General features: G+C 39.2%; 1 protein-coding gene across 5 annotated transcripts; it reads right to left on the minus strand.

Moving 5' to 3' along the window:
• Positions 1-2,299: 2,299 nt before the first annotated feature.
• On the minus strand, positions 2,300-14,529 carry LOC115674262 (transcriptional corepressor LEUNIG). Of its 5 annotated transcripts, none has more exons than XM_056310587.1 (19): positions 14,274-14,529; positions 13,755-13,852; positions 13,500-13,609; positions 11,357-11,758; positions 11,186-11,274; positions 10,648-10,726; positions 10,483-10,558; positions 10,191-10,240; positions 9,760-10,053; positions 9,422-9,628; positions 8,599-8,844; positions 8,386-8,503; positions 7,384-7,493; positions 7,144-7,293; positions 5,739-5,894; positions 5,509-5,625; positions 4,552-4,758; positions 3,972-4,132; positions 2,300-2,876 (listed from the first exon to the last, which is right to left on the minus strand). In XM_056310587.1, exons 1-18 carry the CDS (start codon positions 14,303-14,305, stop codon positions 3,989-3,991), a joined length of 2,685 nt encoding a protein of 894 aa, XP_056166562.1. In that variant the 5' UTR covers positions 14,306-14,529; the 3' UTR covers positions 2,300-2,876; positions 3,972-3,988. The 5 variants fall into 5 exon arrangements, with proteins under 5 accessions (XP_056166562.1, XP_056166564.1, XP_056166565.1 ...); XM_056310589.1 differs by lacking the exon at positions 2,300-2,876 and having other exon boundaries at positions 3,740-4,132; positions 11,357-11,639; positions 11,685-11,758; XM_056310590.1 differs by lacking the exon at positions 2,300-2,876 and having other exon boundaries at positions 3,740-4,132; positions 11,357-11,576; positions 11,685-11,758; positions 14,274-14,528.
• Positions 14,530-16,277: the final 1,748 nt, after the last annotated feature.

Below are 16,277 nucleotides of genomic sequence, written 5' to 3' on the forward strand. Positions count from 1 at the left end.
CACGCATTAGCACACGATGACAAAGATGCGCTTGCCGCACTTCAGAGATTTTCAGACAGATGCGTGCGTGTCCGTTCCAATCAGATTGAACCGCCGATTCCCACAAAAAGCATTTGTTGATCAAGTGGTTATCGATTCAATTCTTAATGCGCTCCTAGTACATTTTTCTTCTAAAAGATACTTCAAAACTGATTTAGAATTGATTCCATCTAGAAACCGAACCGGTTGAATCGGTTCCATAGTAGAACCGGCGGTTCCAACCTTGGAATCGGTAATTCAACCGGTCCTAGGCTGGTTCAATCCTTGAACCGGTGGTTTCATGCCAGTTCGGTCTAGCTCCCGAGTTGAATCGGATATGTTGCTCGCCCTTATCACGCACATCTTTTCTTGATCTTATGCAAGATAGACACTGATATTAAGTAAAATTAAGAATGACAAAATAACTTAAAGCCAAAATTGGTGAGGGGGAGGCTGAGTTCGGGATCAAGGGCGCGAATGCACCGGGATAGTTCGGCAATGAGCGAGACGGAGTCCGATGGATGTGGACCTCGTGCCCGGCCAAGATCGATCGATTCGAGAAGATCGATGATGGGCCTCGCTTGAGGAATCGGACGGTGGCCCGGCCATCTCCAGAGTTGTAGCCATCTTTTTGCCGTTAGATCTTCCCTTTATTATTTAGAGAGTCTTGCGAGCCTAAAAAACAGGGCTAAAATTGGGAAATAGTACTTTTCTTTTCTTACTAATTTTCTCGATTTATATAACAACTCTGCCCAAATAATTTTTATTTTTTCAGTTAAAAAACTTTTAAGCTTTAAAGTAAAAAAGGATTCCTTGTTTTTTTTATAATATTTATTCTAGAAGATTAATCGACCAAATTAAATCTCTACAAACTTCGTTGATAAACGTGAGTTAAGATAAAAAAAAAATCAAATGGTTCATACTCTATTGAAGCTCAATCGAGATTGATTCTATATCCATTACCAACTTGAATTTATAAATGATCCTTACAGATACCAAAAATTATCACATTGTTTATTCCTTATAAGTGAGATTGACAACTTTAATTCACCGCCAGAAATTGCAGGGACAATGGAATAAGCCCATTCAACATAAGTCTTCATTCCGTTCTTAAGAATATGCAAAATCATCACTTGCCCTTACCTAATATTGGAAATTGTCCTTTCCAAAATTATTAACATGAAGAGAAGGAGAGAAACTAGTATAGCAGTTCATTAACATGGAGAGATGTACACTTTAGCATGTTTAATTGATTTGTGTTTCTTCATTTGAGAGGGAGATCATCACCACATGAGAAATCATCAAGCTTGAACGAATACCGTAAGTTTATGTTACATTCAATTGTTTCTCATCATTCTTACACTCTGATCTTCTCCTCTAGCAGCAGGAAGCAAATTAACTCCATGTGATAAAGAGTGTCTAAGTCTTGATCATTGAAATCGCTGGTAAAGGAAATTGATCCGTCTCGAGATAACATTGACATTTAGTCAAACAAAACATCCACAGGAGAGTTCGTTTTGAACTATCCGGCAAAGCATGCAAACACACAAGGAACAAGAACCTAAGCATAAACTACAACGAAAGGAAAATGATACTAATAAATTTTACCTCAATGTGTAATATCATCCTTAGGCTTTTAATTCATTCGATGTGACCCTTACATAATTCCTAAATATCCTATGTAATCCTTATGTTCGATCAAACAATGAAGAAAGTAGCCACAAATCCCTAAACTGTTGTGAAATGTGCAATCTAATCCTTATATTATTGCCAAATGTGCAATCTAGTCCTCAAACTCTCAATTTGTTGAATCCAGTCATCAACTTTCCATAATAAAATCAAATCAATTCTTTGGTGCTATTCACAAATTTTCAAAATTACACTATTGCCTATATTTTAGACTTTCTTTTCATTTTAATTCACTTCCTAAATCAACAAAAAACAAGATGCTCTTTTTGTTACTTTTTTACATTTTCGGTCTCTATAATATCATCACACTTCTAGTTAAGCATATTTTAACTTATGATCTCTAAAATAATAAAAGTGGAGCCTCATTTCAAATTGTATCGGATTATCTAAGTATTTTCATTACAATACCTAAGAACGATACTAATTTATCTATAAATACTAGTACAAATATTAATCCAAATCTTGTTTCTAACATTTAGATAGATAAAACTTGTCATCTGTTGTATTTCGTGTACTCTTAATTAAATTTATTTGAAAGAACTTGAACCTTTTCTTGCCCATCTCATACATATGCTCTTTCACAAGAGAGGAATGCAGCAGATCAACTTGACATTATCGGACCAGAACTCTCTTATGATGTAGGAATTTCTACGGTCAATCGCCAGTCGCGGCTCATTATGTATGATGGGACTCTGTATTTAGCCCCACCACATGCATAAAACCTGCTTGGTACGAACACTAAGCAAAGACAGGAGAACCCTCGGGTGGCACGGCAGGTTAACGGAATTATGCACTTCACCGGGCGGGAGGGAGAACGGAACTAAGATGAGATCCGTAATGCGGCAAAGTATCTTTAGCATAAAATGATATGACTGAAGGCGATGCAAGGGCGGGCGAGTCATAATCTCTCGCCTGACCGGTACCAAGATTATCCAGGATTGAAATTTTTCTATATCCTGCCACCCCAGACCTTCCATTTTCATTGTTCTGGTTCGGAGCCTTCTCAGACAAGCCACCAAAAATAAACAGTTCCGACCAAACCAAAGGCAGACAAGAGCGTGCCGGCAGAGAGAGGGAGAGAGAGAGAGAGAGAGAGAGAGAGAGAGAGAGAAAGCCCAGGTTCGCATGTTAGTCCCTATGTTGTTTCTGCGTTCTGCCGCCAAACCAACCTACAAAGTGGAGGGCATAAAACTAACTGGAGAATTTATCATCACCATAAGCCAAGCATATCAGACGAACATCACATCGCTGAAAGCAAGTTACTTTTACAGCTGCTTCTAGCTTTTTCGCTCGACAGCAATACAATATACGGTACCATTATATATCTTTGAATGCAAGGCATGCCGACCGTGCATTAGTTGCATCATACTAAACATGTTACAATAGTGATTTAGTAGAATGCCTTGATTTCTACATATGCATTCACACGGTTATTACAAGAAAAAAGTTGGCCGCTCAAATTGTTCACCGATGCAGCATTCACACGAAGAAATGACGACTTCAACAAGTCCATCATATTTTTCGCACAGTAAATCTTGATTCGTTTCAAAGGCTATAACTCTCATATGAAAGCCACCATTTAATCACCCAACAGATGGAATCACCAGAGAGAGTAACTATCTCTTAAGCACAGATTTCATATTATCCAGGTGCAGTTATTCATCGATACAAGAAAGGTAATATCTGAATAAGACTACAGCAGGGGAATACATTTTTAGTAGTCCCCATAACCTTTTTCCTTCCCTTCACCCATTCTTAGAGTTGGTAGATCCACTTGTTTCCTACGGATCTCACCAAAACATATTACATTCCATCTCAAACTCTCAACACCTAGAAACGTGAGAATTCATCGAAATCTGTTTCTTTTGGCCCATTAAGTCGCTGAGAATGAAACCGACAATGAGAATTCCAATCCAACTAAAAAAGTATATGACATCGAAGTTCAAAGAAAAAAGACATGGCATGAATACCAAAGGAGAAAAGACGGCAATTATCGATGTAGCCTATCCAAGAACATTTCCTTATCTAAGGGCACTGAAGCATTCGCAGAAAGCTTCAACTTGACAAAAGAAGTCATCACCCGATGTACAACAGCAACAAATGTCACAAAAGTTAAATCCCATCGCTCATGATAAGCTCTAAATCAGTATCAGTGAGACGACACCAACTGGGCGTACTGAGGCAACTGATACAGGGACAAAATACATGCACTATAATGGGAACGGCAAATTCAGTCTTCCAATCCGAGTGCGTAGGACAAATACCTGGAGATACCAAAGTATCACTTCCACAGCTTCACTGTCTTGTCGTGACTAGCTGAAGCAACCATGCCTGTCACATTTGACACTGCCAATGCAGCAATTAGTCCATCATGAGCTGGCAAAGACATTGTCTTATTCTCGGCCATATTCCAAAGCTCCAGGGTCTGCACAGAATTTTCAATTAGCTTAGACCAAAGCACAATTAAACCAAGATCTTATGGGGCAATAGAAGTCTAAAGTCTATTCTCGTGACTCGTTTAAGGCACGTAGCTTTTGCTGTTCCAGGGCTCTTGTAGAGCCAGCTTCAGAAGCCATGATTCTGAAATTACCAATTAACCGGCCTTCACTATTTCGAAGGATAGTGAGAAAGATGCCTGATTTGTACTAGACAATCACTTAATATATTAAAAACTCCTGAGCCTGATTAGCATCCCAAGAAGCTAGCTAGAAATTTCTTATATAATCCTAAGAATTCACAAGATCTGGGAACATCTAACCATGGACTTATATCTTACTTCTCCCATGCACGGAGCTATAATGCACACGAAAATGCTAAAATAAATACTTCAAACGTGTCACTTACCTGGTAGCAGCCAATCACCAAAAGTGAAGGATAAGTTGGGTGGAACACGCAGGAGTGGACCTTGTTTCCATTGTAGCTCAATTCATGTACACAGTCCCATTCACTACCTGACCCAACTGCCCAAACTCTCACAGAGTCTTCACTAACAGATGCAAGTAACTCGCCAGTAGAATCCCAACACACAGAATTGATTGACTTAGTATGCCCCTGTCATCAAAATTCAGATTCATGCAGGAACTATCAACATATTACGAGAAGCCGGAAACAAAGAGAAAAAGGTAACAATTGTGACTATCTAAAGACTAGAAAGGGCAACTTGAATGAAAAGGCCTGTAAATGAATGACTAACAATTTCAATAAGGATAAGATATGTGCAAAACCTAATTCTCTGAAAGATGGCATACACCTAGAAACTAATTGTCTCGTTAAAATAGCATACGTAAATGGTGACACATACTTGAACGTCATATACTTAGATACTGCAGATAAAAAGACGACAAACTTTTTACCTACTGTTATTTCTCATCCGGATCGAACCTCTAACCTAGACCTGGGAAAATACTTACTTATTTAAGGCAAGTCGACTCACACATATTCAGCAAGCCAATAGGGTCACCAATAGACCCTAGCATATAAACTGAAATATCTACCATCGCCACTGTAAAATTTTGGCAGAGATGAAATAATAGCTTCTATTCTAATGCTCAGAGAAATAAAACAGTCATTTAAAATTTCAAAACAATAACAGAGCATGAACTACAGCCATCAGTGGCAGGCTTTCAATACAATGGCATAAAATTTGGAAAAGGTAGTTGCAGATCCAAGAGGAACCGCAACATCATTAAATTATAGCTACTAGACAATCATTCACTCAGCAACAATATTCCCTTTTTTCTGCCAGTAACAATCCCTATTTGACTAGAATGAATAAAAAGGAAAAAGTTACTAAAATTCAACCTGCAAGGTTTGCCTGCCTGCTTGTGTCTCTACATCAAATATAGATACGAAATTGTCTGTAGCTGCAGCAAGATACTTTCCAAGACGTGGTTGGAATCTCAACTGGGCTGTGCCACCCTGATTCACAACCAACATAAGTTAAACGTTTTTAGAGAACCACTTGATGCACCATCTCACTAAAACCCACAAGGAACAACATGATTAGTACGATGATTCATATTGATTTGTACCCTGAATACCCTCGAACAGCTGCCATTATTAATGCTCCAGTATCTTATCTCACCATCCCCATCGCAAGAGCAGAAAAGATCATCTTTATTTGGGTGGAAGTCCAGAGACATAACAGTAGCAGAATGCCCCATAAAAGTCCGAAGAGAATAACCAGACTGAATGAAAAAATGATCCATTGATGAGACTATATGCACAAAGACATTAAACATAAAGCCAACAAAAGTGAAGCTAAATACATCCTACCACAAAGGGACAACACAGACACAGTCGAATAAATCTAAGCAAGGTCACATGTCAATTTGCCCTCTACATTGACCAACAACTACCAACACCGGAAACTCTTAATAATTGATCATTATCAGGGTAAAATCAAGGAACCCCGACATTGAGCTTCCAAAAGAATGCAAATAAGCCAAGAAGGATGAATACAATCCTAATAGTTACAGACCCTATCTCATATAAAAGCCACACAACAAATGCCATAGAAGTCTGCACTTGAAAAACAGCAATTCATTGAGCTCAGAAGAGAATGCTCTCAAAATGATCTATGAAGGAAGTAGCCAAATCTTCACTTGATTATATCACAAGAGAGTACCCATGGCAGAATTTATCAATAACAGCAGGCTCTGGAATTCCAGCTTCGAGAGTAATAAGAGGAGACAATCATCTCATGTAAACAAGTGTGGAAATTCAGAGAACTTGATATATTGAGGCAACTCTCTAGGTTTTAAACAACAGTCAGATTGCATAACCATTCACATGGACACTTAGGCGATAAATTCATAATATCAACTCAATATGTGTGTGTGTTTTCCCAAAATTTCAATGTTCAGATTTTAAAACAATGGCAACTCTTAGGGCTACAAGCCAAAAATCGACCACAAAATCATTTCTTATTGATATTGCAAGTGGCTACAAGCCAAATACAGGGATATCCTAGTATCTGAATAATAACAGGTGACCAGCTTTAATTAAAATTCCTGTTCCATTCCGGTAAAAGACCAAAATCTTCAGTGGCCAGCTCTAAGGGACAGATTAACTACTTCTTCACCCTTCCCCATCATACACTAACTATACATTCAAAGTCCTGTCAATTAACTCATGCTAATACATCTGCTAGCTTGGAGCTACAAGTGGAGATCATGTTCTACGTAACTTTCCAGGGTAAATAAAAAAAAAAATAGGTTTCATTAGATTGTTCATGCCAGAAACAACAAACTTGCATGAAACGCACTTATATCATAGTGCAAAAAGTTTTGAAATTTCATCAGTACTTTATAGTCAGACAGACAGACACCTCGTGGAGTTCAGTATATCAGAAGGCTGTTGCAAGAAGCTTCAAAGACAAAAGGAATTGAAAAATCTAAAAAACACCAGTGTCAACGAGATATTATGTTCACCAACATTGTCAGCATCCCAGACTCTGACAGTTTTGTCAAAAGAAGATGTTGCCAGGCGTGGCATGGTTGGACTAAATCGAACATCTGTGATCAAAGAAGAATGTTCTTCCAGAGTTGTTTTTGTCTTTAAAGTATCTACATACCACAGCACAGCCTGCATAATCCAGAAATTGAACCATCCCACATCAGACTATGGCAGAAGACAGCATATCATCATGTCTACATATAACTGCCCATAACTTACTTTCTTATCATGTCCACCAGTAGCAAGCAGTTTTCCATCTGATGAGAAGTGGCAACAGACAACCTTGCTGGTGCTTGCTCGAATAGTACTCACTTCAGTAAATGAGAATTCTGTAGCACCCAATTTGAACACTATGAGTGAAATTGTGAAAGACACTTCATCATTCAGCCAACTAGGGAAATGATTCTGAATCAAACCTCAATTAGAAGGACCTGAGAATGATAGTCTAAATTAATAACAAGGAAGAACATCTAAAGGCAAAGTTCTTCCATTAATTAACTAAAAATATTCATCAGGATTTTATGGTTAATAAAAATTTACCTTGAGGAAAGTTATACTTGATTTCAGAGGCATGCTAGTTATCATCATGTGACAACTGGTGACATTCATTTCCTTCTTTCCATATAGATAGAAGTGATGGAGAGAAATTACAAATTATCTTGAAAGTTCATTAGTGAAAAGCTTGTCGTGAAAGGCATTTCCTTCGTTGTAAATTAGTTTATTGAGTTTGGTCCTTTTCTGCTTATACTACTTATGTTTCTCTGTTTGTCAGTCAAAGATAAGTCCTTCTGAAAAAGTAGTTTTTCTGTATGGTTCTCTTCTGTTTCTACCAGTTAAACTCTGAGCTCATGGTGCACAAAATCTTAAATATTTTTTAAAAGGGAAAAAGGCTCAGGAGGACGCACTAGAGTGCGTGAATTGGTAATAGTGTTTCAGACTGAAGGACAAAATAAATCCCAACAACATCTATAGGAATCAATAGATCAGTGAAGCCTCCAAGAAACAGGAGGCTGACAGATTTCTTTCACCGCTATGCACAACAGATCTAAATTTGGAGCAGAAAACAACAATGTGAACAAATATAGCAATTTTGATGACCATGTTTCCCTAGAAAATCTAAAGTACATAGAATAGAACATGTCAGATCATTCTAGTTCAAAAACTACAATTAAAGATTGGCATGTCACCAAAATTTTTCATTAATGAAGAGTTCTCAGGTACCTTTGCTGACATCCATGCAGCGACCAACAGTATCTCGAGGATCTGTCTCATCATGAGATAAAAAAGACTCAACATTATCATCAAGAGATCCGTCCTCTACAAATCGATCCATATCTGCCTGTAATTGAAGATCCAGATCAATACTTAACAATATAACTGAATTCGTGCTAGATGATTATTGCCAGCCAACAACAGAGTCTAAATCTGACTGACCAATTGATTTGATGGCGATGGAAGACTTCCAGTGCCCTCAGCGCCAAACATCATTAATGGCTTGGACGAACTACCACTATGTGCCAATGGAGGCATAGACATCACATCACCAGGAGTGTGAGTTGATGGTGTAGAAGGTGCAGAGCTAGGGGAGGGACCTGCAGTATTTGCAGTTCCAGAGCTATTGGCAGGACCTGAAGATGACACTGGCTGCTTTCGTTTCCTCCCAGATTGGTTTTTTGAAACCTTAAATACATCAAGGAAGACGTTAGGAATCCAGCTACATAAATATTATAGAAGTAAACAGTAAATCTATCCAGCAGTCTTCAGGTGATTCTGCTAAGAAGAGCCTCTTCTTAAAGAGTTTTAGAACGATGTCAATGAAATTATTGGATGCCCATAGGAAAAGCTTCCAACTCCTCCCAGAAAATATAACATGAAAATTAAAAGATGGCCTTAACCTCTGACTCCCATAGCAGATATCTTTCACCTCTGTAATTTATTGACAAAGCTCTAGAACTTGCGACAATATCTTACATATCAGGGAAAAAAATCATAGGAAAGGCACATGTCAAGTTGGCAGCTAAACAGTTCTCAAGTGAACACTGAACACTGGTGAGGAGAATAGAGATCATGCAAGTTTGAGACTAAAGCAACGTCCTTCTTCTGGCACTAATTGAGAGTTGAGACCAAAAGATTTTGCAGGGCCAGTCAGAATTGCACACATTCAAGAAGTACCAAGAACAATCACAACCAAAGGGCATACTAATTAAGTGGAGTAAATATTCAAGTACTAGAAAAGGTAATTGCCATTTGGACAGACCTGATCATTTCCTCGAAAGGAATTCGACATGGTACCATCCACGTTAGCGCTGCCAGCACCACCCATTTTCTCTTGTTGATGAAGATTGTGGTTCGAACTCTGAGATTGCTGATTCGCAATAGTGTGGTGCTGCTGCTGCAGCTGAGGATTACTGTTCTGTTGGAGCTGCTGCTGCTGCTGTTGCTGTTGATAATGAGCCAACCTTAACTACATCCATTGTAACATTTACCAGTCAAAATGACTATCAAACTTTCATCAAAACGACATTGGGAAAACTCTCAAAGAACTAATACAGCAAAACAGATTCAGGGGGAAAAAACAATAGGCATAAGAAGCACCTTCATCAGCATATCTGTCTCCCCTCGAGGTACACCAGCTTGTAAAGGTGATCCAACGTTCGGGACCACATCTCCAATGGAATTTTGAAGTCCATCCTTGCCCATTATATTCCGACTGTTCAAAAGCATCCGGAGTCTTCTGCTGTCTTCACTGGCAGATGGTGAGGTCAAATTTTGCTGAGCAAGCATAAGCTGCTGCTGCTGGTGTTGTGGTAGCATCTGTAGTTGATGAAACGGCTGTGGGGCTTGTATAAAGGACTTTTGCTGCTGAAGTGTGCGAAGCTGATCTAGTCCCTAAGGATCAAAGATGCCCAAGAACAGGACTTTTAAAATGTGTGCCTTCATATATCACAACTATAGCCAAAAATACTGATGTTATTTGTTAAAATCAACAAAAGGGGAGAGAGAGAGAGTGAGAGAGAGAAACTTACAGTAAGGGGCCAGCCTTTCAAAGTCAAATTATTACCACCCTGATTTGACCCTGATGCATCACGACCATTGAGGTTAGTTGAAATGTCATTGTTAGTAACAGTTGGCCAATAAAGATAAATCAGCGGTGGTTAGCAGTAAATTCATTATTCAGCTTATCTTGATTGCTTTTAGTTTTTTAATTCGACATCATGCAGACTTCAGAAAAGAAAGCAAGAAATTACACACAGCAAATAAGCACATAATTTACATCAATAATTGTCACTTTCATACAAATAGACGCTAACAACATACCAGGAATTCCTATCAAAGATCCTTCTGGACCAGGGCCTCTGGGGTTCAACACAGAATTGATCTCGCTTTTTATGTCCTGATCCCAGTCATTGATAAGAACATTGCAGATAATGCATATACATATCCAAATCAAAGGTTTGGCATCTTTCAAGAAATTTCGCATACCGGTGTGGATCCAGGCAGCTGTTGGTTACGAGCTTGAACTTGTGGAGACATCCCACCAGCAGTACCATGCAACACTTGCCTAAGACCAAAAATGCCACCATCAGAGACCAAAAAAATGATCCTTCCAGCAACAATTTGACATTTTTTCTCATCAATAAGTGAGTGCAAGCTGTGTATATCTAGTCAAGATTATCAATCCGAAAAACATGAAAAATTTGTATCGAACAGGCTCCGTCAGAGTTTAGTATGTAACATCATTACATCAAGTTTTACACTGCACATTAATGACATCATTGTAACATGGTTGGTAAAGAGTACATCATGCATATGTTTCCCTCAGTGCACCAAATTGACTAGTAATCAGTTCTTTGAGCCAAAAGATTGCACTGGTAGTATGAAGAACCTCTCCCCCCGGCACTAAGTAGAAACTCATTGAAAGTGTGAGAGCAAAAATTTTCACTTAATCTCATGTTCTCATGTGGAAAATCATAAGATAACGGATAATGATGACAAAGCCTAGGTATCACAAGAGATTCACCCCGAAGGCTGGCCAGTGGCAGCAGCTGATTTCAGAATTGATGCATGATTGGCATCCAAAAGCTGGCCCACATTCTCACCAAAACGCTGCTGCAAAACAGAAAAGAATACCGACTCTTTCAATCTACCAAGACTACCAAGCTTTCCCATACCAACTCAGAAAGGGTCCAACCTTAATAGCTGTTTCATCCAAACCTTCCCTCTGATGTGGCAATTTTAATCTTTCCTCATACATTTTTGTGGCCAGGGCATTAGCTCCAGGACTCTGTCGCATTAGGGGATCATTTCCTGCAAGCCCGTTGGAGTTTCCATTTAGAAGATGCGCTCCATCTCTTCGCTGCTGTTGCTGCTGCTGCTGCTGCTGCTGCTGTTGCTGCTGCTGCTGCTGCTGCTGCTGCTGTTGCTGCTGCTGTTGCTGCTGCTGCTGCTGATGCTGCTGCTGCTGCTGCTGCTGCGCATGTCTCTGCAAAAAGAGTTGCTGCATTTGTAGCTGCTGCTGTTGCTGATGCTGTGGCTGCTGGGACGGCTGCTGCTGCTGCTGCTGCTGCTGCTCCCTCGCTTTGATCAACTGCGTCTGCATATCAAAATATGCTAGCTTGATTACACTAAACCTTTATTCTATAAACTAGACAGAAGCAAAAAAATGGATCATTCAGAAAGGTATGTAAATACGCAAGCATATTTATATTGAACTAACAATGACAGGAGATGTCTCAAGCTAGCAAAATAAGATATTGTCTTGGATCAAATCGCACAGAAAATTCCTTCCATCAAGCAGGCTAACCCCCGATAAATCACTAAGTTCCCGTTCAGACACCAGAATATGTTGTTTTACGCTTTGAGTCAGAAAAGACCGAAGAGATCCTTAAAATCTAAGTTTGTGTTCGATAAAACTGCGAAGCCATGGACTGACTTTTAATTTTTTAGTGTTAAAACTCCAAAACGAAATCTATTTGAAAACATGTTAAGTTCAAATACAGAATCCACTCGTATCGTTTCCAATCATAGGATGAAAAAAATACAATTTTACGACTTTTACCATTCTACCCTTACTGTCAATTTAAATGTTACGAGTAACATTGCTTTGGAACCTCAACACCTCAGAATTTCTGTTATGCTATAAAACACTGCATAGAAAAAAGACCAGCAACACCTTTCAGATGTTTACAGAGATTTGAGTTAACCAAAAGAAAAGGTTTCGCTTTAATTCCTATGAGGAAAAAAGTTCACTCTATTGTATACATCACAATTTTCCCAGTACTATCCATGAGATATTGACATTCCACAGGGCAACGAAGAAACAGCTCTCTCTCTCTCTCTCTCTCTCTCTCTCTCTCTCTCTCTCTCTCTCTCTCTCTCTCTCTCTCTCTCATGCACACACAAGTTGAAGACCACCAAGTCATGACCAAAAAAGGATATAAGAATTTAATTACACAGCAAATAGCTTGGGTTGGTGGAAGGAGATTATGCAATTGAAATAAAGTCCAGCCACAGGGTAACACGGAAAACTAGAAAAGAATTCCGGACAAAAGATGGTATTATAAGATTTCAGGGGAGTGCTTTTGCTAGCTCTTATTATTCTAATACATATTAATTCTCAGGCAAAACAGTTATCTGCTACATTTAACGGGTATGAGGTTGAATGATATCATTCTTATTATGTTCTTTCAATGCCAATGCAAAGGATGAAGTGTATATATGCCAACACGAAGCACCCACTCAGTTCAATGTTCAATACAGAAATCAAGTAGGCATCCCTGTACTTTAAAGGTTAAGTTATTTTAATGTTAACTGAACTTTTTATATAAAGTGCCGGTTATTTGGACATTATCAAGCCCTTGGAATGCCATAAAGTGCTGAAAATCACAATTTTCGGCACTTATCGAGTTTAACAAACACAACCTAAGTCAAGTGTCCAACCAAGGAGGATATTCATCTCAACCAGACAAACACTAAATATCAGTTTTGCCACAAACAAACAAGGCCATCTTCAAACCTCTAGCATGACGAAGCTATTTAACAGGGCAATGGGATCAAGCACTTGATAGCATATATGCAACAATACTGTGGCAGACATCATGTGCAATAAAAATGTGACTTATAAGATGGTTAAACATTGCAGCTTCTGCCAAAACAGGACAGATGTTCTAATGAAAAACAGGGGTGTGGGGATGATAAAACTGCAACTCTCATTAGGATAGCCATGAAACAGAGAACTTCAGCAAAGTGTTATTTCATTTTCACCTTCACCATCTACGGCCCTATGAAAGATCCTCAATTCAAGCCAAAGTACCAAAAATTTCTTTAAAACCAACCTCAATATAAGATGCTGCAACCTCTGAGTGCTTTTCATTGGTCCGAGCTATGAAAATATCCCAGAAAACCGACCACCACTCAAAAAGAAAGCCTCCGGGGGCATCAATTGCTGCAAATATGCAGCAAACTTAAGTACAGGGGGAAAAAAAGACCGAATAAAAAAAGGAAATTTTGGAATTTACAGTACTTTAAAATGAATCCAAAGCTTAAAAGAGATAATCCACAGTTCTTTCTTAGCCAAAGGAGATTCTCACCAACAGGATCAGAGGACACTTTCCCTTCAGCTAGAAAAGCCTGAGCAGTGGCTTTCAAGTCTCGCTTCACTAAATAATCATGGATGTAAACATCCAACCTGTAATCAAAGCATAGTTTTTTCGGCAAGTTAAAACTACAAACCTAAATGAAGCACACACTAGGAACAAATTACAACGATTATCTTGGAAACAGAAGACAAGGTATTAGAAAAAACAATCGTCTAGCAGATTGAATCGACCTAAATGGGAGAGTAATCAGCAAACACCAACCGGAAAAAAAAAATTTTTGCTTGACAATACACGACCCCCCCCCGAAATCGCCCAAAGATAATGCAAACACGAGAAGAAATCGCGCGAGCAGCGAATAAACAGAAAAAGCACAAATCTTGAGCAGGGCAAACAGAAGCAACCCCAGCAAGGACAGCAGCACACTCCATAAACGAGCGAAATCGAGCAAAATGGCGAAACCCCACTTCATCAAAACGACCAAGACGACCTCGGAGCATCGAAAGAACTCACATTTTATCAGCTTCCCAGTTGGTCTGGGACATGTTGGTCGATTTCCAAGACTCCCGACCGAGCGGTTCGAGGGGAAAAGCTCTCGGCTCCCCAATCTGGAAGACGCAGAAGCTCCGCCTCGAGCTTCTTCTCTGTGCCTTCGGCGCTCTACGCCATGAACGAGAGGAGGAGTAGGTTTCGCGAGCGAACACAGAAGCAGAGAACACAGAGAGAGAGAGAGAGAAAGAGAGAGAAGGAGAAGGAGAAGAGGGAAGAAGAAGAAGAAGAAGAGAGAGGAATCTGTCTGTAGGCGAATAGAAGCAGAACCTCAAAATTTTTAAGGCTTAATGCAAATAAAAGTTTGGAGGAAAAACAGATCAGAACAAAAGGGGGGACAAGGGAAAGTGAGACCGGCCAGGGGGGCATATATATATGAAGATTTAGGCATGAGATGCTCTAATTAGGACATGAATCCTATTAACCTAGGAAAAAAATTTAAGATTTTCCACTCGGGAGCTAAAAAAGACGACGGGTTTGTGGAATAATCCCGTCTCCGTCCAGTTTAAATGGGTATGGTAATTAAGAAGATAAGGTCGGTCAAATCAGCGTCGCTCTGTATTTCCTTGTTGAGAAGAGAAGAGCGCACGAGTCGCGCTGGAAGAGAAACTGCCCGGAAAAAAAAAAAAAAGAAACGGAGCATCTTTCAAAAGAATGTATGGTTCAGAGATTTAATTGAATTTAAATTACGGATTAATAATTTGCGAGATACAAATGGGTCAAATCCAAATTTAGAAAGTGCGAAAACTTAAATGTCAATTACGCCTCGATTTTTATTTTGTAATTCGGCCACAATAATCCGTCTTTACAGACGGGGGTCATTCACGAAATTTTGTAGAGAAAAATTCGTGGTCGAAGAACATTAACCCGGTGAGGGTTAGATGCAGTCTCTCGAGCATAGGAATCGAGCGACTTTAGGCGGTACTCGGTAAATTAGTGCCGAAAATAGAAATTAAGGAGAATAAATATTGCTAAACTTAGCTCTAACCGACCAGCCAAAGTACCGTAAAGCTAATTGAAGCCAGCCTTATTATTTAACTCACCCGATTTCCACATGATCAACTATTTTATGTTAGTCCACCTACACCTATCCAAGTCAAAGTGCTCTCTTTTTTTTCAATTTATTTTCTCTCTTTGCGGGAAAATTTCGCTCGAGACTTTTGCATTTGCTGATTTTGATGTTTACAGACGAAATTAATTATAAAAAAAAAGTACATTCAAAGTCCTAAAATTTGTCACAAAAGTGCAATTGAGTCCTAAAACTTTCAAAAAATGCAAGTAAGTCCTAAAACTTGTCACGAAAGTGCACTTGAGTCCTAAAACTTTAAAAAAGTGCAAACAAGTCCTAAAACTTGTCAAATTGGTTTAATCAAGTCTTTCCATTGATTGTACTTTTTGAAAGTTTTAGGACTTGTTTGCACTTTCGTGACAAGTTTTAGGACTCAAGTGCACTTTCGTGACAAGTTTTAGGGCTTATTTGCACTTTTTTAAAATTTTAGGACTCAAGTGCACTTTCGTGACAAGTTTTAGGACTTGTTTGCACTTTTTTAAAGTTTTAGGACTTAAGTGCACTTTCGTGATAAGTTTTAGGACTTGTTTGCACTTTTTTAAAGTTTTAGAACTCAATTACACTTTTGTGACAAATTTTAGGACTTCTGGTGCACATATTCCTTAAAAAAATAATCACAGAAATAGCTGCTTTGCCGATAAATACGGCGACCGGTGAAAAGACCATAATGCCCACCTCCTCCCTTTCCAGGCTTTTACCCTCGGTGCGCTGGCTTAATTCCGCCGGAGCCCGCCGACCTGGCATCGAAATGACGTAAGTACCCTCGACGCGAGAGCGATCTTGCGGCCTCTGCGGGGGTGTGGTCAGGGCTAGATTTGTGATTTCGCGATCGATTTGACACTTCCATCCGCGATTGCTTGGCGAGTAAGGGCTAGATGCGTGATTTCGGATCGATCTGG

The sequence above is a fragment of the Syzygium oleosum genome, unplaced genomic scaffold (assembly GCF_021117445.2).
Source record: "Syzygium oleosum isolate NSW1041296 unplaced genomic scaffold, Sole_v2.1 Sole_v2.04, whole genome shotgun sequence".
Classification (NCBI taxonomy): Eukaryota; Viridiplantae; Streptophyta; class Magnoliopsida; order Myrtales; family Myrtaceae; genus Syzygium; species Syzygium oleosum.